General features: G+C 40.7%; 1 protein-coding gene across 3 annotated transcripts in view; it reads left to right on the top strand.

Annotated features, from left to right (window-relative positions):
- The window catches only part of POLA1 (DNA polymerase alpha 1, catalytic subunit), a 1,013,915-nt gene that overhangs the window by 522,935 nt on the left and 463,827 nt on the right, over positions 1 to 27,153 (top strand). For all 3 annotated transcript variants that reach the window (XM_029603088.1, XM_029603086.1, XM_029603087.1), the window contains 2 exons: positions 17,767 to 17,799; positions 19,045 to 19,137. In XM_029603088.1, the coding sequence (XP_029458948.1) occupies positions 17,767 to 17,799; positions 19,045 to 19,137 (126 nt within the window). The remainder of the gene's footprint in view (positions 1 to 17,766; positions 17,800 to 19,044; positions 19,138 to 27,153) is intronic.

Below are 27,153 nucleotides of genomic sequence, written 5' to 3'. Positions count from 1 at the left end.
AGGGAACTTCTTTCCCTCTTAATGTCATTCCTGCCAGCAGGGTCCGTGAGTTATGCACTCTTTCCATACTCACCTGACTCCGTTCCTCTGCCACTGAGTAGTTCTACGCATTCAACTTTCTATCCTTTTCAGGTAGATGTTGTATCTCCTTTCCTCAGGAAATACTCTATTAATTTTTCCTAACCTCTCTCTCTCGCCCTAGGGAGAGACTGGGTTTTCCACATTCCTGGACAGTAATGCTGCGCTTACATTCTATCTACATTGCACTGCATTCCATGTGAATTCCACTTGACTCTTTCCTTCATGCAAGGGTCAAGCTGCTACTTCCAGTGGCCACACAGACCTAATCCTTCTGATTAAGTGGTCTATATTTCCTTTCCTACCAACAAGCAGACATTTCACTACAACACTGTGGGTATCCACATACTGTTGTGTCCGTCTTAGCCTTAACAGCTTCCCTTTGGTTACTGCTGCTTGTACTTTTTTATCAGGTTGCAGCCTGGAGTCCTCTCCATACCTTCGCAGCCTATTATTGCTTACATTTGACTAGCCGGCATGCTCCATGTTTGGCCAGTCCGCCTACTCTTACTTTTTTCAATTCACTACCCAACATCCTTCCACGAACCCATTATGGTGTTGCGGATGCCCTCCGTTCCCATTTCCACCTCAGTCGTTACGCCTTTGCGCATCTGCGGTGTATCTGGTGCATTCCCGGGCATCCTCAGCTCGGTACTCACCCATTTGTGAGGACTACCATCCTGCTTGTCCTGTGAGAAAGCAAATGTTGCTTACCTGATGTAGCAGGTGTTCTCACAGGACAGCAGGATGTTAGTCCTCACGAAACCCGCCCGCCACCCCGCGGAGTTGGGTCTGTATACTTTTATTTTAGTTTCGCTTGCGCTTTTTAGCTATAAGACGAGACTGAGGGAGACACCTGTGGCTCACAGGGATAATTGCAGGCTGGGCATGCTCAGTGCACCCAGTGTGCCAGTGTCAGTCAAAGCTTGTTGAAACTTTGACAGAAAAGTTTTCCGTACAGGGCTCCATCCTCGATGTCACCCATTTGTGAGGACTAACATCCTGCTGTCCTGTGAGAACACCTGTTACATCAGGTAAGCAACATTTGCTATATGGAACCCAACATTGTGTAATTATAGCATGGGTAAATAAAGGATAGTTGTTTACCCTTTCAAATAATACTAAAACAAGGGGGACTATCAACCAAGCAGATTCAAAACAAATCTTAGAAAGTACTTTTTCACTCAGTTCACTGTCAAGCTGTGGAATCCCTTTCCAGAGGACGTGATCAAGATGACGAGCTTAGCGGCATTTGAGAGGTTTGGACAAGTTCCTGGAGGAAAAGTCATAAATTATTAGCCAGGTAAACTAAAGAAAGTTATTGCTGTCCCTGGCAGTGAGTAACAGGAATTAGATCTACTTTATGGGAACTGTCAGGTACTTGCAACATGGATTGGCCACTGTAGGAGACAGGATACTGGGCTCCCTGCACCTTGGTCTGACCCAGCAGGGCACTTTTTATGTTCTTATGAACATAAAAAGTCAAGACGTATTTGTATTCTTACAGTAACTACTTTTGGAATGTTTCTATAATTGTTTTATAATAAAGTGAAGCATATACTGTGTAAATCAGTGAAATTCCTACTTTAGTGAATTTTGATTTATGTATTTTAGAATATTAATGCTTAAGACTGTGAAGACTTTTAGAAGGCACTGTTCATGACTAGGTTAAGCTGTCTGGCTGGTTTTATGGATTGTAATTCATTTTCTGATTTTTCACATTTACTATGAAATTATGTGTATAGTGATACTATGTGTTTTTTTTGTCAGCATGCTTAGAGATTTATTACGTTTATCGTGCTATAAAAATATTGATAAACCAATAACAGTTTTTCTGTATTGGCAGCTGTATTTATGTCAGTAGTAAGTCTGATTGTAGCTTTGATTTGGAAATTTCAGGAATACAGTAAATATTGGTTGCATAAATTGTAGTTTCACAACTGAAAAGGGAATGTTCAAATTAGTGAGTGTGTTGTGGTAAAGCTTATACATCTGCTGTTTAAAGAATCCTTTTTGTGGTTTCAAATTCTCAAATTACTTTTTCAAAAATCAAAGTATCCAGTGTGGCGATTTGAAAAAAGAATAGATTATAACATTTATTTTATTTTATTTATATTCTACTTTTCGGCACTTCAAGGTAGATTACATTCAGGTACTGTAGGTATTTCCCTGTCCTCAGAAGGCTCACAGTCTAAGGGGCTGATGTAAGAAGGTGCGCTGTAGCTGCCATGGATTTGTGCGCGCCTATACGCGCATTTTTCCATGGAAAGTTCTATACAAGTATGTAATACTTTTGAACGCAAGAAAAAGCACGTACAAACGCACTTACTGACCCATGTTTTTTCTGCATGAGTGCATGCTAATGGCATGCAAAGGAGGTGATTATTCATGGACAATGTTAATGTTTCCTGGAAATCTTTTCTTTTAATCCAGCATATATCCATATAGTAACCAATGTTTCATCTTATGGAGTCAACTGGGGTCTGTGGCATTACAATCGGAATGGCACTGAGCAGACCAAATGGACTTGAGGTTCTTATCTGCTGTTGGGTTTTTCTTTCTAAAAATAAATTACAAACTTATATCTGGGTAGGACTCTAAGCTTTTCACACAATTAATTTTCCACTGCATTTGCTCAGTTTTTGGTGGAATAAAATATGGAAGCTAAGGTAAATAGTTTAAAGATAAAATTGACTACTTTTGCTTTAGTTCATACCTTAACTTTGGTAGCTCATGGTGAGTTACTTTCAGACACAGTAGCTATTTCCCTGTCCCTAGAGGGCTTACAATTTGTTCCTGAGGTAACAGAGGGTAAAGTGACTTGCCCTGGGTCATAAGGAGCAACAGCAGGATTTAAACTCTGGCTTCCTTGGTTCTCAGCTTGCTGCTCTAACCACTAGGCTGCTTCTCCACTCCATGTTTTCCCTTGGTTCCAGTGATGTGCACAGCATAGGAATATATTGCATTGCCTTGGTGGTGGGATACTTCACAGATAAAATGAATAGCCCTCAGGCCTGCTACATTGCTCCAGTGACACTCATCACAAATGCTTCCCATGTTCAGCTCCTCTATGACAATCTTACAACACATGAGGTGCAGAAGCAACCATTGTGGTTATCTAGAATAAGGGTTAAGGTTGATGTAAGGTCCCTGGTAGTGATTGCAGAGGATTAAAAAGCAAATTTTAGTAGTGGACTCATGATGACGGGTGTAAAGCTGAGAGAGAACTGTGGAGGGAGAAAGATTTGGGGTCCTCTGCATACTACACTTTGCAGACATAGGCAAAAGATTCCAGAGAAGCGCAAAGCTTGTTTAATGGATGATACTGTCTACTTTGACATGAAGAATAACTTTATTATGGTGAGGTAGTAACAGTTCCAAAGCAGTTGTCAGCATTAAGATGGAGAGAAGGCATGAGGCCTTAGGTGGTTAAATCCAGTGACTATAACAAGGGAATAGATCAAATTATCTGCACAAAATATGTAATGATTGAAAGATTGATGCAGAGAAGGAGGGTTTGGTTATATTGGGACTATATATCTGTGAGGATAAGGATATGTATACAAATGGGATGGTTTGCATTCATTCAGAAAAGGTACTGCAGCTCCTTATCATAGCTACAAAACCTAATTTGGCCAATATTTAAACTGAGAGAGAGGAGGCCCAAACCGATAACCCACAGAAGAAAAAAAACACTCAGGTAAATTGTGGAAGCTCTGAAGAGATAAAAGCCTCAAATCAACTGTATAATATACAGGAGACAAAAAGTCAGAAGTAAAGGGTTATGTAATGAAATGATTAATGGTATAAAGATTCTGGAACAAAAGGAAATCAAGAGAGAGAATGGCAAAGGAGCACATCACCGTAAGTCATGTGTACAAATGATTGAAGTCTTGTTAAAATCAGTGACCTGAAGGCTACCATAGCAGATCCAGGTTTGGATGTGGTTACAATCACAGATTTTTGGTATAATGGAAATCAGATTTGGGATGCAATTGTCCCAGGCTATAATCTTTTCACAAGAAAAAGAATAAGGAGCAAGGCAAGAGCAGTGGCTCTTTTCAACAGACACAATAGTAGTCACTGAAATACAGTGAGACTTGGGAGAAATGGAATTACTGTGAAGATTGCTGCATAAACCTAGGAAAACCTCTGTTTACATGAGAATAGTATAGAAAACTCTGGCACAGAGAAAAGGATAGATTCTAACATGAGCCATAAAAATGGTGCTTAATGTAGAAGTGCTGCTTATAGATTTCGTCAGTCTCCTAGGAGTAAGTTTCAGCCTATCTGGTAGAGTTTCAGCTAAGAATGAAGACATCCTGTAAGCCCTATAAAGCTGATTACATGTCTCAGCCAAGGAAAAGGAATGATATCTTGCAGGTGGCTAAGCTTGGACAGTTAACAGCTGGGAGATATTACTAACAGAATTGGTGGGGGTAAGTAAGGGTGATAACTAGATCTAGAACATGTTTGCAGTCAAGCTTGAATAACTAAAAGCAGGGGAGGTGTCCTTAGCTAAAGTAGTAGAGGCAGGGGAACTGTGCAACCTGGCTAGGCTAAATGTTCCTTATCAGCTGACATCTACTGTGTTACAACTCAGTTGAATATACTGTTTGAATGAACTATGCATTCTAGTCCTCTTTTTAAACATCAGTATTAATCATGAAATTGCTTTTAGTTGTTTCTCGTTACTAATGCTTCAATCCCATATTAGATAGTTCCATTCTTGTAGCTCTTCACAAAGAAAGATTTTTAGAAGTATTTTTTCGTTCAGTGATTTTGTTTAATATTTGGAAAATGTTCTTCTTAATTTAGAGCTTAACTTTAGAGATTTATGTAGGTCATTGCTACCTACATATGTTAAGGTGGAGAATAGCTGATTTTGTGTGTGTGTGTTTATATGTAGTAATTGTATTCCACTAGTATCCATGTGGCAGAAGAAAGCAATCTGTCTAGGATTAAATTTTAAAAGTAGAATGTTATTGAACCGATTTGATGGCATAAATGACAAGTGCTGCACACTGCTATACAGAACACCTGGGCCTTTGCACCACAGGTCAGATGGAGCTGGGAATGCTGCAGAGGCAGCCCATAGGAGAACTGAGTTCCAGTCATCACACAGTGGTAACATCTAGTGACCAAATTTCCGTTCCACATTGGTCAGGTTCTGGAGCGAGCCACGGTTTGTCTCCCCTGTCTTGCTGTTGCAATTGCTGGGCAGAGTTGGGAGGGAATATAAAAATGAGGAAAATCCATAAGAACATAAGTGCCATACTAGGTCAGACCAAGGTCCATTGAGCCTAGCATTCCATCTTCAACAGTGACCAGTCTGGTTCACAAGTAACCGTTAGACACACAATATTTGATCTGTTTCTAGTATCTCACTCCAGGGATAAACGCTTGAATTCCCAAGTCTTCCTGGCAAATAACTGTTTATGGACTTTCCTTCAGGAACTTATCCAATTCTCTTTTGAACCCCACTATGTTAATTGCTTTGATTACTTCCTCTAGCAATAGATTCCATAGTTCAATTGTTTGCTGAGTGAAAAAATGCTTCCTTCAATTTGTTTTAACTCTGCTAGTTTCATGGAGTATCCCCTAGTTCTATGTTGTTTGAAAGGGTAAATTATTTATTTATTTATTTATTTTTTAATTTAATATTTATTCAGATTTTAACATTTATTAATACAAGATCATTCTTGATTAAGAAAAGCATTTTGGAGACAATTATAATTACTGCTTAAGTTAACAATACTAAAACAAATACATCCACTATGCAATTTAGTCCTCAATATTTAAGGTAGCCAATTTAAATAGCTCTGAAAGACATTTTTAATTTATCATATTTATGTCCCATACTTCGTACTCTATATTCTTTTAGGGCTCACTGATCTTATAGGCACTACTAGGGTTCCAACTCAAGATTCCCCACTTGTGTTTTTGTCACTCAGAAAAATTGATAATTGAGGGGGAGTGTAGAAAACAAAGGATTTACCCTTATATCCTATACTACATTTACAAGGGTATTTAAGGCTAAAGGTTGCCCCTATTTGGAGGACCTTTGCCCTAAATAAAATAAATTGTTTCCTCCTCCTTTGTGTTATTTTAGAGAGATCTGGATATACTCTTATAGATAGGGTCAAAAACAATTCCGTCCTATGTTTAAAAAAATAAACGGAACACCCAATCACGGTCAGTTTCAAATACAAAAGTGGTCAATAATGTAGCACTCTGTACCATTTCACTATCAGATGTCTCCAAAATTTTGGAGACATCTAAACTAGTTTCCAACTTATCCATAACTTGTGATCCCTCCTGTTCTTCCTGCTGTACTGTACTGTGGTGGAAGTGACTTGAACAGGTCTCCTCCAGAACTGTAAGTAATCCTCTCATTGTAACCTCTCCTTCCTATAAGGAGCCAAGAAATGAGTACCTAAATGGGAGCCTAACTAGGTCCTAAGTTGTTTTTTTGTTTTTTTTTTTTTAAATGCCACATTCTGCAAGGAAAAGGAGGGCCAAGGAACGAGTTGAGCCTACGACTGCTCCTGGTACCCATGTAAAAGGGCCTATGGACTCCCATGTACAACGTACATCTCGATCGGAAGTGGTGCAGATGGAAGGGCCTCTTGAATTTATCTCTGAGGCCTTACCTTCGGACCTTTCAACATCTTTTTCCCCGATCCATAGGGAACCACCTGCTAACCCGGCTACAACCAGAGCCCATGGACCTTGGATGGAGAACCCAACAGCGGAAGTCGCTGTATTGGGCTCTCCAATAGTAGGCCCGAGCTCCTTGGATTTGTCTGGTATGGAAAGTCCGGCGGCGGTCCAGATTGGACAGACCACCTCACTGAGTAAGGTACAAGGAGATTCCCCTCAAGATCCAACAAAGATGGACAACTCTGTTTATTTACCTAAAATATGTGTCCCACAGATAACTAAACCTGAGGTAGTTACATTGGATGTAATAATGGAAGCTATAGTGAGTTTACAGAATTCGATGGTAGTTCAAGTAAACCCTATTATAGAGAAAGTAAATAATATACAAGGAAAAATAATTAACATGGAGTTAAAAAAAGATAAAGAAAGTAAAGAACTAGAGGAAATTAAAGGAGATTTGGATAGTACAAAAAAGGTACAAGAGGCAATGATTAAGGAAAATCAAATATTGCAAATGAAATTGGAGAACTTAGAAAATGTTAATAGAAAGAAAAATCTTCGTTTTGTGAATTTCCCATTGCTCCCATATATAACACCGAAAGAAATGTTTAAGAAATACTTATTAGAAATTCTTAAAGTTCCAGAAAATTCAATACCACCATTAGTAAAGAGTTATTACATTCCAATGTATAGAAAAGGAGTACAGCATTTATTTATTTATTTAACACTTTTCTATACCGACCTTCATGGTTGAGGACCATATCAGATCGGTTTACATCGAAAGGGGGAAACTATAACAAAAACCATTGGTAAAAAAACAGGAAGGACAAAGTTACATTCAACAGGGGTAGAAAACTTGGAAGCCAAGACTGCTAGAAAGAAAGGTCTAAGGAACATAGAGATTAGGATAATAACAACAGTTAGAGACTGAGTAGGCTCTTATTCAGAGCTTGAAGTTGGTATGGAGATCCATACGACCCTTCCCTATCTAACTAGATAAATGAAGCTTGACCGACGTGCCCGCAAATGCGCAGTAGAGAGCAGCTCTACTGCGCATGTGCGGGCGAGCACGTCAGTCTTAGGCAGCGTCAAAAAAAACCAAAAAACATGGCGGCAGCGGTGGTAGCAGCGGCAGCGGGCAGCGGTAGCGGCGGCGGTAGCGGACGGCAGCGGCAGCGGTGGTGGGCGGTGGCGGTAGCGGGCGGCAGCGGAGGTGGTAGCGGCGGGCGGCAGTGGCGGCGGTAGCGGGCGGCAGCGGCGGCGGTAGCGGCAGCGGCGGCGGTAGCGGCGGGCGGCAGTGGCGGCGGTAAGCGGGCGGCAGTGGCGGCGGTAGCGGGCGGCAGCGGCGGCGGTAGCGGCAGCGGTGGTGGGCGGTGGCGGTAGCGGCAGCGGGGGCGGGCGGCAGCGGAGGCGGTAGCGGCGGGCGGCAGTGGCGGCGGTAGCGGGCGGCGGGCGGCGGCGGTAGCGGCAGCGGGCAGCGGCAGCGGTAGCGAGGGAGGGAGGAGAGAGAGAGGGAGGGAGGGAGGGACGGACTAAGTGGGAGGGACGAAGAGAGAGAGTGGGAGGGAGTGACTGAGTGACAGGGAGGGATTGAGTGAGGGGGAGGGACTGAGTGAGGGGGAGGGAGCGGGACTGAGGGAGAGGGAGGGAGGGAGTGGGTGGGACTGAGGGAGAGGGAGGGAGGGAGTGGGGTGGGGACTGAGGGAGTGGGACTGAGGGAGAGTGAGTGGGACTGAGTGAGAGGGAGAGAGGGGGAGGGAGTGAGTGAGACTGAGTGGGAGGGAGGGACTGAGTGAGAGGAGAGGGAGGCTGGGGAGGAGTGGGTGAGTGGGTGGGAGGGAGGTAGGGGAGAGAGAATGAGGGAGGTAGGGGAGAGAGAATGAGGGGGAGGTGAGAGACAGAGGGATGTAGCCCGTTTTAACGGGCTTAACGGCTTGTTTATCCATAAATAACCTTCCCTATTTATCCCTTCCACCTCACTCATGATTTTATACATTAATCACATCCCTTCTGTCATCTTTTTTCCAAGCCGTTTTCTTTCTGCATAAGGGAGCTTTTCCATCCCATTTATAATTTTCATTGGCCGCCTCTGTACCTTTTCTATATCCGCTATGCCTCTTTTTGAGATGATCTCAGTTTTGTTTTACATTTATTTTCAAATAATTCCTAATATTCTATTTGCCTTCTTGACCACAGCCGCACACTGAGCTGAAGTTTTCAAGGTAGTGTCTTCAAGAACTCCAGTATCCTTTTCCTGGGTGATGACTCCTAATATGGAGCCCAGCATCGTGTACTTGTAGTTGGGATTAACTTTCCCATCCCAGTCCCCCTTTCTCACAAGGTCATTCTACAATCCACTGCTATTATAATGACTCAAAACAATATTATACAAACCTGTAGATTTGGTTATCTCACTCATTCCTTTCTCCAGACCAATTCTGAATATGCTAAATAGCACAGGGCTGTGTGGCACTCCACTAAAAACCTTTTTCCATTTGGAAAACTGACCATTTAGTCCTACTCTCTGTTTCCCGTCTTATATCTAATTACCAATCCACAATAGGTTCTGCCTCTGATACCATGACCTCCCAATTTCTTGAGGAGCCTCTGAGTGTTTTTGTCGAATGTTTTCTTAAAATCCAAGTATGCTATATCAACTGGTTCACATTTGTCCACATGTTTATTTCACTCTCAAAAAAAATCTAATAAATTGGTAAGGCAGGACTTCTCTTTGTAAAACCCATGTTTATTATCTCCCTTTAATCCATGTCTTTTTTAATGTAGTCAGCAATTTTGTATTTAAGAATAGCTTCAAACATTTTGCCTGACAGATGTCAAGCTCAGTAATCTATAGTTTCCCAGATCACCCCGGACCACTTTTTAAAAATTAGCATCACATTGGCCACCCTCCAGGCTTCTGGTACCATGGCTGTTTTAAATGATAGGTTGTAAATCACCAGAAATAGGTCTGCAATTTCATTTTTTGAGTTAATTCAGAATTTTGGGATGAATACCAATTGGTTCCAGTGATTTGTTATTCTTTAATCTGTCATTCTGAGTTTGTCCTTCACTTTCACAGTGATTCCATGTAATCACTCAGAGTGATTACTATCAAGAAATATTTCTGGTATAATTAATTATGACCAGGACATCTTCCTCCATAAAGACAAAGGCAAATAATTTAGTTTTTCTGCTGTTTCCTTGTTCTCCCTAACCACACCTGTGTAGTTGTGAATGAAGGCTCATTGCCCAGCAGCACAAGAGGTTGGTGCTAGCTGGATGCCCAATGAATAGGAGGAAACAGCTGAGCCAAATCTCCACCTATGATTTATTTTTTGGTTTCATCTTCAAGTTCTCTTGTAGCTTGACAGTATTTGCAATGTAAAAATACAAACTTATGCACTTGAAGGGAGATTTTCTATTTGGAGTTTTTCAAGCTTGATTGAGTGACAAAAGAATTGGATCGAGAAAGAGCCTTTAATGTGATCTACTTGGATTTCAGCAAAGCTTTTGATATGGTCCCGCATAGATGGCTTGTGAATAAAATGAGAAGCTTGGGAGTGAGTGTCAAGGTGGTGGTGTGGATAACAAAAAGTTGACGGATAGAAGACAGCATGTAATGCTAAATGGAACCTACTCTAAAAAGAGAATAGTGTTAAGTGCAATGCCACAAGGGTCGGTTTTGGGACCAGTTCTGTTAAATATCTTTGTGAGCGACATTGCATAAGGGATAGAAGGTAAATTTGTCTGTTTACGGATCATACTAAGATCTGCAACAGAGTGGACACACCGGAAGAAGTACAGAAAATGAAATGTGATTTAAGAAAGTTTGAATAGTGGTCAAAGATATGGCAACTGGGATTCAGTGCCAAGAAGTGCAGAGTCATGCATCTGGTGTGCAGTAATCCAAAAGAGCATATGTGATGGGGGTGTGAAAGGCTATTGTGCATGGACCAGGAGGGAGACTTTGGGGTGATAGTGTCTAACATTCTGAAGACAGCAAAGCAATGTGACAAGTCGATAGCTAAAGCCAGAAGAATGCTGGTAACCAGTAAGGAAATAGTGCTAATCCCCATGTTTAGGTCTTTGGTGAAGCCTCACCTGGAGTACTGCGTTCTGTTCTGAAGACCATATCTCAAAATGGACAGAGGATGGAGGGGGTCCAGAGAAGAGTGACCAAAAGGGTGGGGGGGGGGGGGGTCTCCATCAAATGATTTATGAAGAGAGGACCTAAAGATATATACTTTGGAAGAGAGGAGTTGCAGGGGAGATATGATACAGACCTTCAGATACCTGAAAGGTTTTAATGATACACAATCAACAAACCTTTTCTGTTGGAAAGAAATCAGTAGAACTAGGGGTCATGAAATGAAACTCCAGGGAGGATGACTCAGAACCAATGTCAGAAAATATTTCTTCACGGAGAAGGTGGTGGATGCCTGGAATGCCCTTCCGGAGGAGGTGGTGAAAACAAAAACAATGAAAAAATTCAAATGGCATGGGATAAACACTGTGGATGCCTAAAGGCTAGAGGATGAAATGAAGAAAAGAGTGCATAGGGGCAACTTGCTGATGTGGCAGTTACTACCCTTAACCAATAAGCCTTCATACTGTTGATGCAACTCCATCAATGCTCTCTGCTTCAATGGCAGGGGAAAAAGAGTAATTGGATTCAGACAGCAACCAACGAGGACCATTTACAGTCAGGGGAAACAGGCATGGGGTAACTTGCTGATTCAGCAGTTATTACCCTTAACCAATAAGCCTTCATACTGTTGATGCAACTCCAATATTGCTCTCTGCTTCAAAGGCAAGAGGTAATAGGGAATTGGACTCAGACAGCAACCAACAAGGACCCTGACTTTTATGATCTGGGAAACTGATAAGTATGGGGGTGACCTGCACAGCATGGCAGATACTATCATAAGCTTGCTGGGCAGACTGGATGGACCGTTTGGTCCATTTCTTGCATCATTTCTATGTTTCTGAAGCATAAGGGCAGCACCTAGTAGGTTCTGGGTCAGATCTGCTAAGTTAACATAATATAATATATGATCTGGAAAAAGGCCAAAAGGCCCATGTAGATTGCCCAGCAGCGATTTTATGCGCATTTACCTAGAATAGATCAAATTCCCACATGGAATCCAGTCACATTATAAAAATTTGATCAGCTCATTTGTCATTTTCATTCCAGATCATTTATGTTAAAAAAACAAACCCAAAAAACCCCAAAACAACCCCCCCCCCCCCATATATTCCAATACCATTCCCTGTGCATTCCATTAATGACCTTTCTCCATTTGGAAAACTGTCCAGTTGATCCTACCCTCTGTTCCTGTCTTTTAACAACTGACCACATTCACTCATCATTCACTCACTTAAAACTACATACCCCATTGATATTGTTGGAACGGAGAGGAAGTGAGTGGAACGGCGGCTGGTAGTGGTGGTGAGTTCGTTTGGTAAAAAAAAAGTGAGAGGCCAGTATACAGTGGTGTGACATCCGTATTTTTGCACAGAAAGACTGAGCTCCTTGAAGTGTGTCCGGTCAACCAGTTTTTCACCAATCGGTTAAGAGGAGTAAAATGGAAGTGTTTGGATGTACCTTATAAGCGTGGGCATTGTGGTCCGGATATGTGGTGATTATAATTAATAGGAAATACTCACTCATCAAGAATGATATATGATTGGAATTAAGAAATGATCCCCTGAAGAAGCCTGATTAGGGGTGAAACGAGGTGCCTTGTCAGGTGATTGGTGTTAAAATACTTGTTGATGAAGATTTGGGTGATCGGTGTAAGAAACTTTGTTTTTGAAAGACTGAGAAGTAGTATTGAAATGGGTGATCATTTGGAAACACTGTTGGATTGAATAAACTATTTGGTTTTGATTAGATAAATCCCTATGGAATATATGGAGAGTACTGTTTAGTAATTGAAACAACAATTGAAGTATACCATTAGATGATATTGAATTTATTTATTTATTTATTTGTTCAGTTTTATATTCCGTCATTTGGTGCAGCCATCATAACAGTTTACAAAAATCAAACAGAGAATAAACCATTAAAAACATTGCATAAATTAATAGTGGGAAAGAAGAAGGGATCGGGGAGAGGTTGGTGGAGAAAAAGGGAGCATAAGGAAAAGAAGGGAAAAGGATTATGGTAACAGTATTGGTATTTAAACATCTTCGGGATGGTCTTCTAGTGTTAATTATAAGTTCATATTGCTATTATAATGGTCATTGCCAGATGATATTTCATTATCTCTTTTGCATGAGTATGGTTGGTAGTCTTGGTTAAAATTAGATTGTTGAAATAAATAATCGTTAATATAGACTTTATGAAAAAGAAGTCTTTAGATCCTTCTTGAAAGTTTTTATGTTAGTTTTGGTTCTTAAATAAGGTGGTAAGTAGTTCCATTTTTTAGGACAGGCAATGGAGAAAGCTCTATTTCTTGTTGTTGAAAGATGAGCATCTTTAATGGGTAGAATTATTAGACGAGAAATATTATTTGATCGAAGATTCCTGTTGTTGTTCTGTAGCGTGATTTTTAAGCTTGTTTGTTTGTGGTGATCGGAATGAATTAATTTGTGTATAATTATTAAAATCTTATAATCAATTCAAGATTTAATAGGGAGCCAGTGTAGTGAAGATAATATAGGGGTAATGTGATCATTCTTTTTTTTTCCAGTTAAAATTCTTGCTGCAGAGTTTTGAAGAATCTATAAAGGCTTGATGTTGATATATGGAAGGCCAATCATAAGGGAATTACAGTAGTCAATGGTTGAGAAGATAATTAGTTGTAAAACTGTTCTGAAATCTACTAAATTTAGAAAAGGTTTTATCCGCCGTAGAATTAGGAGTTTATGATAACCTTCTTTGATTTTGGTGGTAATGGGGATTTTTATAGGATAAGTTATTGTCAATTATTACTCCAAGATTTCTGGCGAGATTGACAGGGGATATTGGCTTAATTTGATTGTTAGTTGTGAATAATGGTGGTGGTAATAAAATGGGTTTTTTGTTCATTATAAGTATTTCGGTTTTATCAATGTTGATTATTAGTTTTAATTTTGTAAGGAGTTGCTTGATTGATTCAAGTAATAAAGACGTGTCTTTATAAGTATCATTAATGGAGTTTTTTATGGGAATTAAAAGTTGTATGTCAGCATAAAGGTAGTGGGTGATTTGCAGATCATTTAATAGCTGACAAATTGGTAAGAGGTATATGTTAAATAAAGTCGCAGATGACGCTGAACCTTGAATAAGATTATTTAAAGGGTATAGGGATATTTTAATGGGGTATGTAGTTTTTAAGTGAGTGAATGATGAGTGAATGTGAGTATGTGTTATTAGGGGGTTAGGGTAGTGGCTATGGGTGATTAGTGTTTAGGACATATCTGGACTAGGTGCATATTAAAATCATCATTAAAATTCATTATTAAAGTTATTATAATACATAGTGTGATGATATATGTTTATGTTGAGGGGTGATATGTACTAATGTATATGTACTGTTGAATATGGTGCTGTTTGAAATTATGTACTAAATTGCTGTTTATTTGTGATGTTAAACGTAATACAATAATATTCATGTGGTTTGATATGGAACAATAAAGTATATCAAAATTTATTAATTTAAGGTGATATTGAACATCAATTTAAGGTGATATTGAATATTCATGTTAATAACCTTAGGATTCCCTAAGTGTGTTGGGTTGTATAAGAATGGCTTTTGCCATTTTGCCCAGCACCAACTTCGAGCTCACTGATCTATAGTTTCCTAGAGCACCCCGAAGCCCCATTTAAAAATCAGTATCACATTGGCCACCTTGCATTCTTCAGGTATCATGGCTTTTTCAAATGATAAGTTACAGATTACTAGTAACAGACTAGGAATGCTATCTTGATCTGGTGAATTTTTTTACTCTTTAGTTTATCAGTCTGATCTATTACACCCTCTGTTGTCATAGATACTTATTATTTCTCAGAATCTCCACCCTTAAAGATTGATTTAGTGTAAGTTGTTCCCAGCATCCTCAATAAAGACCAGATGCATGACTCAGGGAATGCTTTCTAACATAGCTTTGTAGAAGGGGGTTGTTGTTGGAGATAGAAGTTCTGCGGAGCATGTTTGGGGGAAATGGAGGGTGTGGGTGTATGGTAAAGGTAGGTGTTTGTGGATGGGCATTTGTGTATGGTCGGGCTCTATTTAGTGTGGGTGTGTGTAGGAAGGTATCTGGGGGGATAGATGTGGGTAGAAGAGTTGTGTTTTGGGGGTATTTCTTTGATTTTTGTTTTTGAAAAGTGGTATAGCAAAAGCAAACTAAACTGTTTATAGATATTGGACGTTGTGAGTGTGTGTGGGTGGGGTTGTGTGTAAGTTGCTTGTGTATGTGGGTGTCTAGGGAGTATGGGTGTGTATGTATATGTGGCAGGAGGGGTTACAGTGTGTGTTGGGTAGGTCTGTAATTTGCAGTTGTGGGATTTCTGGGTGGTCTGGCTGTGTGTGTAGGTGTGGGGTGTGTCATTGGGGAAGTGTGGGTGCAGGGAGATGAATTGAGAAGTGTCATTTATTTTCTCTTCCTCTGGAAGGGTGTGTGTGTGTGGTAGAAGGGTAGGGGTGAGGAAGCATCTTTTTGAGCTGCCCTTGCCTCAGTGATTTTCCCTGTTGTCCTGTCCCCTCCCCCCCCCCGCCGGTGTTACTTTGTGGAAATTGTTGGAAGGGTTGACGGGGGGGAGGGGTATTTGGCATTGAGCGCTGGTCAGCATTTTGAATGTTGGAACAGCTTCTAACGTTTCCTCTAGAAAACTGTGGGGAGTTTTTGGAGATTTGGCTCTGAAAATACTGATCTGATTCTGGTGTTCAAATTTATCTGAGATGTAAACATTTTCTTCCTACATGCCAAATTTGATAAATTTCCATCCCTTTTTTTTTTTTTTTTTTAAGTTAAGTTATTGCACCAGAGGACAGACTGATGGACTGATCCCTTTTCTATAATTCTTTCTAATATTTTGTATGTTGGAAAGCATTAAAAGGAAGTGGTGATACTGTTTTATGGGTTGTATTTGAGACCTTGCTAGAGGATTGTCTAATTATGGATTCATTGAATACCCTTCTGGAACAAGTAGTGGAGACTAAAAGAGTGACAGACTTGAAAATGGCATGTGATAAGCATTGAGGATCCTTAGTTGCAAAACAGTGAGGTGTGTGTAACAATTAACAACTGGTAGACCAGTAGTGCTCAAACTACTCCTTGGTACCCACATCAGTCAGATTTTCAGGATATCCCTAATAAATATGTATGAGCTATATTTACTTGCAGTGCATCAAATGTCTGCAGATACATTACATATATATATATATTCATTAGGGATATCCTGAAATCCTGACTGGCTCGGGAGGCCCAGTGGCTAGTTTGAACATCTCTGTTGTAGGATACATTTGACTCGTATTGACTGGGTGGTGGTGGGGCACTGTGCAGAAAGGCCATGGGACTTGAGACTGGATATGTGGGTACCAGCTGCGTTGGTGGTGTTGGCTGTTTGGATTATGGTAGGACTTTGTGACTGGACCTGTGAGGGGATGGGAGGGGTTCAGATATGAACTCAAAAGGGGGTCTTGCATGCTCAGCTACCCTGTCAGAAAATGACACTGTCTTGGATAAAGTGTGCTATCTACAGGCAGTTACACTCAATGGCTGGCAGCTGGGATGCATCCTTACCAATGTGGGCAGACTGGACAGGATTAATTGGTCCTTTTCTGCTTTTAGCTACTGTTACTAGTTCTTTGACTGCTGCTCTCTGGTTTGCGAAGTATATTTTTCCAATGAGTCTCAGTACATTTCACCGCCCTGCCATTCTGGGTGTTGAAATACTGTAGTCTTTGTACTCTTCCAGAAAGTCTGTTTGGGAACTGTGTGAGAACTGTGGGATTTTATAATACCAAACACTGGACCTCAATCATGGCAAATATTCTGTGAATCGCTGGAGCAAGTGATTGGGTCAAACCAGATTGCGATGGAGTTTTTGCCTTCATAAAATGTTTTCATTCATAAAATCCTTTTCTATTTAAACATAAGGATAAATTATGAAAATGGATTTTATTTTAGGGTACAGTTGAAATCAAGTAATAAAACTTACAAACCCACTATAGTAATAGATAAAACTGACCAAGTATGGCTTACATCACAAGATAAAACCTATTAAAGCACCTGGCCCATTTTAATGAGAATATAACCTTATATTCATAATATATTTCTTTAGGTCAGGGGTGGCCAGCTTCGGTCCTCAAGAGCCACAAACAGGCCTGGTTTTCAGGATATCCACAGTGAAATATGCATGAAGAAGATTTGCATACAATGAAGGCAGCAAATGCTGATCTCTCTCATGGTTATTTATTGTGGTCATCCTGAAAACCAGGCCTGTTTTTGGCTTTTGAGGTCCAAAATTGTCCACCCCTAGTTTGTGATTTGTCATTTTTTAATTCTGCAAATTCTCTTCTTAAACTCTGACTTGTAATGAGAATTATTTCTGTGTAACTGTATCAAATATTAAATGTTTTATCTGATAATTTTCTCCTCCTCCACTGGGCTTCCGATTCAATCAGAGCCCGTTTCTGCTGTGTAATGGTGCCAGGAGACTTCATTTGCAGCTACCCAGGGTCATTTCTCCTTTCCCCTGTAGCCCAGCCTTTGCAGCATTAATCTGCTATCAGGGGCTGCAGACGACAACTCCCTCTGGAGCCTGTGTCTGCACCCTGAATCTATTTGTTGCCATTGAATGATCGCTATGATCTGCCCAACTCTTGGGGGCTGAGATGCAGCATCTGCAGCCTGAATGAACAGAAGAAGCCTGACTTGGGAATCCAATCTGGGTCTTCCACTTGACATTGCACAGGCATTGGGCAAACCGTACAGATTAATTTATGAACATAATTGTGTGTAGGGGGAAAGGTTTAAAATGTTTTGTTTTCATCAAGATGTGCTATTAATTTTTTCATCTTGTTTACTCCATTATAGATATTGATGCATACCAAGGACCTGGTGCAGAAGGTAAACATCGAGTGTTTTTAGTATTCACAGCAACAATTTCTTTAAACTTTTTATGCTTTGAAATTGTAACCCAAACAAACTGGAAAACAGGTCTCCAAGGATGCCGGGCTCACTAGTGTAATCCTACCTTAATGGATTATAGCTTTATGCTTTTTTCCAACACAGATATGATGTAGCGCTGCTTGAAGCCTCTATGTGAGTGTTTGCAGCAAATTAGCAACAGTGCTAATTAGAGTTTGCTCACAGCTCTGCGACATTGTGCGAGCCACAGTGTTGTGTTTATTATGATTGTTTTTCTGGCTCCCTTCATCTTTTACTGAATCATTTCAGTGTTTGATACCATTGAAACCTGAAAATGACTTTCTACCTACACCTGCTCATTTTAAGTTAACCCTGCCTCCTCCCAGTAGTGCTGTTTTGGGACTGGGTTTTAGGCTGTAAAATAAATTGTGTTTGGGCAATAACTCTGCTTATTTCCACCCTCAAGGTGATAGCATTTTTGTTGGTCGTGAAGCAGGAATGAAAGCAGTTACAGGAAACTCTGCAGCCATATAGTTGTAATTCTACTTTGTGCAAAGGATTTTGAGAATCTGTGGAATGATCTGTTAATACATTTTTAAATTCTTAAATTATTTTTTTATGCTTTTCTTTTTGTAACTTTTTAAGCTATTTCTTGCTGCTGTTTGTCAGAGCAATGCTCAATAGGAATTATACCTCATGGTTGTAGCAGCCTGTGATCGGAGGGCAAGTGAGGAGTGGGGAAACAAAATGACATGTTAAGTGTTAATTTCAGTGTGCTCTGGAGTTTCAAATGTGCACCTTGCCCGTAGACATGGCAACTGTTTGACACAACCAAGATTCCCACCCCCTACCCCTAACCACCCACTTCTCCTATTTTTGTGTTTGGACTCCAGCTTTAAATAGGGAAGGAATGTCCTGCAATGAGTCAAGCATCCCATTTCTTTCAAGTACAGATTCCAAGGATTTGGAAAGTAGGGTTAGAAAGCAGCGGCACAGCGCTGGCCTTCCTCCTCTTGTTTTACAGTGCAAGATGTACTGGGCTTTGTACTTTGAAGATCAAGCCAGACATTGCAATGTTAAAGGAAAATCCACTGCTTTAATTATTGCCCATGGATTTCTGCTTTTACCTAACTTTGTGTAAATGTAAACTGTTTGGAGGAAGGTTTATTTTTATACATACATATTGTGCTCAAATCTGCTTTATTTTTTTTTTTTATTTATCAGATGAACCTGGAAGTTATTTATGGAGACACAGATTCTATTATGATAAACACCAATAGTGTCATCCTGGAAGAAGTCTTCAAGCTGGGGAATAAGGTCAGCACTCGGGAGGAAACTTCCTTGAGACAGCTGTGCACGTTCTGTACTACTTGGAGATCTCAAGTATAGCATGAAAAATATAACTCTGTGCTCTGAATGTGACGACATACAAGACTGGTTTCCAGCTGAGTGTCAGGATGTCAGGTGTACACAGTGCATAATTAACACACAGTATGCTTTGAATTGAAACAAATGTTTTAGAAATGGGATCATTCTTGAGAGAACTATTTTTTTTATTTTGGCATTGAATTCTTTTTGTCTGTTGACCCTGCATCTCAATTAATAGTTACTCCTTTTTTGGAAACTTCCCACTAGCTCATAGTGGACTGGCTTGATAATGTCATTTAAAACCACAAGGATAAAGGCCTCCCATGTAACAGGGATGACTGGTAAGTGGGAGGTTTGGTTATATCTATCATGGTTTGCCAAGGTTTCCACTGAAATCCTAGTTTTTACAGAAAGAAAAGGGCACTGGACCAGAGCCTGGTGCACATGTTTCAGTGACAGTAAATTCTACAGACAGAATTTCAAAGATTTAGAGGCCAATTATTTAAAACAAAACAAAACACTAAGCTCCTAAGTTAGGCAATGATTTTCAGATGAACTTAGGAGCCTGAGTTTTCAGCTGAAACCTCATTGAGACTTCTAAATTCAAGCCTACTATTCATGTACCTAAATTAGGCTCCTAGTTCTGAAAATCCATGCTAAACTCCTAACTTTATTTCCCTGCCTTAACTCCACCCCTGTAGCCACCCACTTTCTAGGGTCCTAAAACCTAAATTTAGGGACTAATGTTTTTAGAGGGCAATTTTCAAAAACAGTTTACATGGGGAAAGTGGCTTTTTGAAAATTATATACTCTATATGCAGGTAAAGGTACGTTCGTAGTTTCACAGCACAAATACTTGTACCTGCATTATAGTGGTGACATTCCTGTGTAGGGAGAGAAAACCACATGCACTTTTGGTCAGCAAAAGTATTCACAGGAAAAGGAGGTACAGATCTCAGCGGTGACTTTTTCCCTTGGGCAGTTTAAGGAAAAATGCCTGCAGACTTTTTACCTGCTCGCAAATTACTCCCTTGATTCATTTTGGTCAGTGAGGAAGCATTTTTCTTACTTTGATTGGCCAGTGTGTACTGTGAAATATTTTGTTTTGGTGTTAAAATATGAATTGGTTTGGTTACTTACAGTGCATTTGCCTCACTGTTCTGCACCTATATTGATCCATCAACTGCACAGCATTGTAGAGCATGCTGATACCCAATCTCTCTATTGCTGCTGCAAATGTTTGCACCCAGTGTATGGTCTAAATATGGCAGCATGCACACGTTACTAGACAAATCATTGAAAATAAGAACACATTTTTTTGCATGGAGCCCAAAATGCTGCAAAATGAGTTTCCAGAGCAGGCAGACAGCCCCATGTGCATTCTTGCTCGTTCTCACACTTCAATAGGAGGCATGACAGCTCTGCATTTGCTGTTGAGGGCATTTGGTAGTAATTTCTTCTCGTTTCTCTGAAATTCTTGAGACATACACCACAATGCATTCAAGTACTCTGAACCTTGTCAAATAAAAATCCCTGGAAAACATAACCCTCGTGCATTCATGCATTTACCAGAGATTTAGCAACACATCTGCAGTTTGCTGTTCCGTTGAGTAAATGTTTGATTCATGTTGCTTGTCCAAGAGCATTTTGGTCAATTTAAGTATCCCGTTTCTTTCCTGTATGCCTCCACTTTGGAAGGTACTAAATCCATTCAGTATGCTAATCTGAATGCCTTTATATTGAATATCAAGTGGCAGCCGGCAAAGGGATCAGCTGCCACTTTTTTGCACCAATGGGTCCAAGAGGATGATATAGGACTGCGCTTATTTTGATGAAACTCTGCTTTAACTTTTAAAGTAATTTTGCTACTTGGACATAATTCTATTAGACACTAGGAAAAATGGAACTTTGAAATAATTTGGGGCCAAATCCAGCTCTGTATACCTTTACAGTTCTCAAACTATAAGCATTATTTTAAAGATTGATAGCGTATCACTAATTGTATTTGAATAACAATTTTGTCCCCTTTGAACTGTGAATTCACATTTGACATCACGTAATAAAGCTGCTATGATTAGCATGCCTAGTTGTTTATAATGCAAATTTATTATTATCCCTAATGTTAGCTCTGAAATTTTTTATTGCATTTGATTCTATAACTTGGATACACAGATGAAATTGTGAATAATTCAGTTTTATTTTAATTCAGCAGAAGTACCTGATTAACCTATCTATGAACTATCTGATTCCAGGCTTAAACCTGGGAAATCCAAACATTTCTCACCAAAGGAAAATGTTTACATTTTGATTAAATCAGATATCTGTAAGGACCTTCATTTTCAGATATTATTTATTTTTCATGGGAATTTCAGTGTTTGTTACATCAGGAATAAAAATGGGAGCAAATCTTTGAAAAAAACCCCTCATTTTTCTAGATATGTATTGGATTTTTTTTGGTAGATAGAAGTCAGGACATTATTTATTTTTATTTATTTATTTATTTAGTATTTTTCTATACCGGCATTCACGGAGTTCGTATCATGTCGGTTTACATAAAACAAGGGGTGAGAACTACATTATAACGTAAATAACTAATAACATAAGAGTATACATTAAAAAGTAAAACAAGTGCATGGAAGAAAAAGTTACAATAAAACGGGAGTCATTCTAACTGGGATTAGAGTTAGAGGAAAGATAAAAAGTTTAACCAGAAGTAAAACATTGTAATGATTGGTAGATAGTGACTGTTTCAGTTTAATAGGAAATGTTCAGTAATGCTGCATTTGATGGTAGTGAATCTTTAAGGGTCCGGAAATGCTTTCATGAACAGCCATGTTTTCAGTCTTTTCCTGAAGGTTGGAAGACATGGTTCCTGTCTTAGTTCTAGGGGGATGGAGTTCCACAGTGGGGGACCTGCTGTGGAGAAGGCCCGATCTCTCAATGTTGTATGTTGGGTGGTATTGTTGTGTGGTACCTGTAGATATTCTCTATATGCTTCTCTGATGGGTCTGTTGGAGGAGTGTTTTTTAAGAGCTATTTGTAGATGGAGTGGAGCCAGTCCATGGATATTCTTGTAGATTGTGGTGAGGGATTTATGAATTATTCTGTAGTGGATTGGTAACCAGTGTAGGTCTTTAAGGACTGGTGTAATGTGATCTCTTCTTCTTTTGTTTGTTAGAATTCTTGCTGCGGTGTTCTGTATTATTTGGAGCGGTTTAGTATGTGATGATGGGAGGCCTAGTAGGATCGAGTTGCAGTAATCAATTTTCGCAAATATTATTGCTTGGAGCACTGTTCTATAATCATGGAAGTGAAATAGGGGTTTTATTCTTTTTAATACGTGCAGTTTGTGGAAGCAGTCTTTGGTTGTTTGGTTGATAAACGATTTCAAATTTAGCCGGTTGTCTATGGAGACTCCTAAATCTCTTACTTTTGAGGTTTGCAAGTTGGCTGGCGGGTTTGTAGTGATTTTGCAATTATCTGGAGAGATTAGAATGAATTCACTTTTTGATTGGTTTAGGATTAGATTTAAGCTGGATAAGAGCTCGTTAATTTCTTGAAAGCAATTTTCCCAAAGTTCTAGCGCTTTAGTGATGGATTCTTTGATGGGGATCACAATCTGGACGTCGTCGGCAAATATGAAGTGTTTTAGGTTTAATTTGTTTAGCAGTTGGCAAAGCGGGAGAAGGTATAAGTTGAAAAGTGTTGGTGAGAGAGAGGAACCCTGAGGAACTCCTTGTGATGATGGGTATCTGGAGGATTCTTTGTTGTGGATTTTAACTTTGAAACCTCTGTTTTCTAGGAATGTTTTGAACCATGTTACTGCTGATCCTGCAATACCGATGTTCGCTAGTTGATTTAGTAATATGGCATGGTTCACAGTATCGAACGCTGCCGATAGATCCAATAAGATCAGTAGGAAGGCCTGTCCTTTATCGAGGCCCAAAATAATGTAGTCAGTCAGTGAGATGAGAAGGGATTCGGTGCTTGAGGCTTTTCTAAAACCGAATTGAGTGGGGAAAAGAATTTTGTGTTCTTCTATGTAATCTGCTAGTTGTGTGTTAACTAGTTTCTCCATCACCTTGGCAATGAAAGGCAGATTTGAGATTGGACGGAAGTTGTTAGGATCTTTGGGGTCCAAGTTAGGCTTCTTAAGTAGCGGTTTGATGGATGCTATTTTGAGGTCGTCTGGGTAGAAACCCTGGATGAATGAGCAGTTTATAATGTCTGCTAGGGTTTTGGTTATGGTGTCCGGGATTAGCAGTAGTAATTTAGACGGAATCTGGTCTAGTGGATGCGATGAGGGTTTCATTTTCTTAAGAAGTGTTTGGATCTCTGAGGAGGAGGTGAGTTCAAGAGATTGGAGGGAGATGTCTTTATTATGAAGAATGTAATTGCTGGTTGGTGTGCCGGTATTATGCTTTAATTGTGTTAGTAGGTTCGTGATTTTCTTACTGAAGAAGAGTGCCAGCTCATCAGCTTTTGTTTGAGCTTGGTTAGGTGGTATGTCAGGAGGGTTTGCCTGAGTTAGATTGGAGACAAATGTGAATAGCGCTTTGGAATCGAATATAATGTTATGAATCTTGTGTGCATAGAAGTCCCTTTTTGTTTTTAAAGTGGAGCTCTTGTATGATTGGAGGGCGAGTTTGTATGTAGAAAGTGTGGAGGGGGAAGGGGCTTTACGCCATTTACTTTCTTTTTGACGCAGGTCAAGTTTGAGGTTTTTAAGTTCATTTGTAAACCATGGCTGCCTTTTTGACGCACCTTGTTTGACTTTTTTTGTTATCCACGGACATAGTTTGTTTGCCACGGTTTCTGTTATGGAGGACCAGGAATTAACGGCTATATTGGGTGATGTGAAGTCCATGTGTGAAAGTTCCGTGATTAGATGATTGCTGAGTTCATCCGAGGCGCATACTTTTCTGTAGAGAAATGAGTGTTGAGGGGCGTGATTATTGTTCATTTGGGTCATTGAGAAGGTGGTGGAGATTAAAGAGTGGTCTGACCAGGGAACTTTTTTGTAAGTGGGATGTACTGAATGTGTTATACCTGAGTTCACAAAGATAAGGTCCAGTGTGTGACCTGCCTTGTGGGTAGGTTCATTGATTATTTGTTTGAATCCCATTGCAGACATGGCTGTAAGAATGGTTTCGCAGCTGGTTGAGAGTGTGGGGTTATCAACGTGCAAGTTGAAATCTCCTAGGATTATCGTTGGGAAGTCTGGTTTTAGATAAGATGCTAAGATTTCTAGGAAGGGTGATGGGTCCGTTTCTAGAAGTCCTGGAGGGGCATATATTAGAAGGATTTGTAGTGAGTCTGATTTGAAGAGACCGGTTTCCAATTTCGATTTCGAGTCAGATTTGATTGGGTGATGAGTGAATCTAAGATCTTTCTTAGCTGCTAAGAGAATGCCCCCACCCCTTTTTTTCTGTCGTGGGATTGAGAAAAAGTCGTATGTCTGAGTAGGTAGTTGATTAATTAAAGCTATATCTGTAGATTTAAACCACGTTTCTGTTATAGCACATAAGTCTGGGTTTGCATCTAGGAGAAGATCATTTAAAATTAGTGATTTCTTGGATAGTGATTGAGCATTAAATAATATCAATGAGAACAGAGTGAATCCTAGAAGTTGTGTGATTGGAGTAATCATGATGGGGAAAAGTGATTTGTAGGTGCGTTGATTGTAGATTATGTTTGATTTTCCTGTGAGTAGTGTTCTATGATGGAGAATCGATATTGGGAGACCGTGGTACATTGTTTGCGTTGTTAGGAGCGAAAGTGGTGTTAGATGGTATTAGCTGAGATGAATGCTGGAGAGGCTGGAAGAATGCTGGAGTGGCTGGAAGAATGCTGGAGTGGCTGGAAGAATGCTGGAGTGGCTGGAAGAATGCTGGAGCGGCTGGAAGAATGCTGGAGCGGCTGGAAGAATGCTGGAGCGGCTGGATGAATGCTGGATGAATGCTGGATGAATGCTGGATGAATGCTGGAGATGCTGGATGAATGCTGGAGTGGCTGGATGAATGCTGGAGTGGCTGGATGAATGCTGGAGAGGCAGGTATGTGTATGAGACCTGGAGAATGAGATCGCTGGACGAATGCTTGGGTGATGCTGATGTAGTGTGCTTTGGTTGTAGAGGCAGAGTTACGTGGCAGAGTCGTTTAGCGTAGGTGTTTCTGGTTGTGCTCCGGTTCACACGAAGGGGCACACAAAGGGGCAGGCCCCTTTGTCGTGCTCCTTCGGCGCGCGACGCCTATCAGGGTGGGATTTAAAGCTCTGTAGGGCGTTATCTGGTTGGCCGGCTTCCTTATTTTGGGCGGGTCTTAGCGTGTTTCCCTGATTTGTTTTTGTTTACTTTTTGGGTTTTTTTATATTTTCGTTGTGTTGTGTTCGCCGGATTGGGCCTCGGCGCGCGCGGCTGGCGTTGGGGTCCCCCGGGTGGGGAGGCCGAGCACTGACCTGACCTTCCCCCGGTGGGGCTCCGGCGCCGGTCGCGCAGGTCTTCGGTCGCCGCGTGGAGAAGGAGGAAATGGCACCTGCAGTCTGAATTTAAAGCCCTACCGGGCTTTATCTGGTTGGCTGGTTTTTTTTCTTTTTTGGGCGGGCCTAAGCTCTTTTCCCTTTTTTTTCCCTTTTTGTTCGCCGGATTGGGCCTCGGCGTGCACGGCTGGCGTTGGGGTCCCCCGGGTGGGGAGGCCGAGCACTGACCTGACCTTCCCCCGGTGGGGCTCCGGCGCCGGTCACACAGGTCTTCGGTCGCCGCGTGGAGAAGAAGCATTAGAAAAATATAGAAGAAACATTAGAAAAATATAGCTATGCCTACATATAAAGCAGAGTATGATCCCTAGTCGGGGATGCCCAAACTTTATGCAAAGGGCCACATTACTTGCAAAATCATTGACATAACTAGATAACATTTTTAATAACCTCATCCCCAGGCATTTGATTTGGTATGGTACAGTATATTTTCCATTTCCAGACTGCCTGCCTTATATAAAACAAAAACATAGTATAATAATAATAATACATACATCAGTATATCATTGATCTAATACATAGAGCCATCGGTTGGGGGAAGGGGGTTGATAGAGGCAATGATTTCAGTATACCAAGGCCTTACTGTAGTTGATTCACCTTGGGCTCTGCACCCTGTTAATACATCAAGAAACTAATACATTAGAAAAATACATCATTATATTAATCTGAAAACATCTTAAAGCAAACCTTACTCTCTTACTAGGGAGGCTAAGCCATAAAACAGGTGATACTAGAATAACTACCCAACCACTTCCCAATGCCCTCAGACACCCAAAACTCCTAAGTGTTAGCCCCCCAGTCTTTCAGTTGTTCCTAAAGAAGCCCCCAAAGGGTTTGCCCCTGTAGTCAACCTTCCATCACAGTGGGGTTGTTTAAAGACATCACAGAGAGGGGCAGAGTCTTGCCAGCAGAGGGAACCACTGGACAGCTGTAGCATTAGTAAGTCTAGGGCCAAACTCACTCCTGAAGGATCAGGAGCAGGCTGCAAAGTTGTCTTCCAGCAAGCAGTATCTTTTCCTCTCTGCTGCAGGGTAGGCAAAAGTCTCCCAGAATGACATCACAGGGAGAGGGTGGAGTCACGCCAGAATGGATTCTCTGGATTTGTTGCAGCATCTCTCTCCAACAGATTCCCTCCTCCCCAAACATCTCCCCTTTTCTTTCTACCGCTCATATCCCACTCTTCTCTTTTCAAACCTTCCCCCTCTTCCAGTGACCCCCTTATTTCCAGCTTTCCCATTTCCCCAGTATTTTCCTGCTTCCCAGCATTCCTCCTCTTCTCCTAGCATCTCTCCTCACCCAGTGTCTGCCTTCTTTATCTCAATGTTCAGCATCTTCCTTTTTTTTATTTACCCCTCCCATTATCCTAGTCACTCTTTGAGCAGGACACAGTTCCCTGTATCTCCCTCCTTATTGATGGCTCCAGTGACAGAT

The sequence above is a fragment of the Rhinatrema bivittatum genome, chromosome 5 (genome assembly GCF_901001135.1).
Source record: "Rhinatrema bivittatum chromosome 5, aRhiBiv1.1, whole genome shotgun sequence".
In the NCBI taxonomy this organism is placed as follows: domain Eukaryota; kingdom Metazoa; phylum Chordata; class Amphibia; order Gymnophiona; family Rhinatrematidae; genus Rhinatrema; species Rhinatrema bivittatum.
This window is presented reverse-complemented; position numbering and strand designations above follow the sequence as displayed.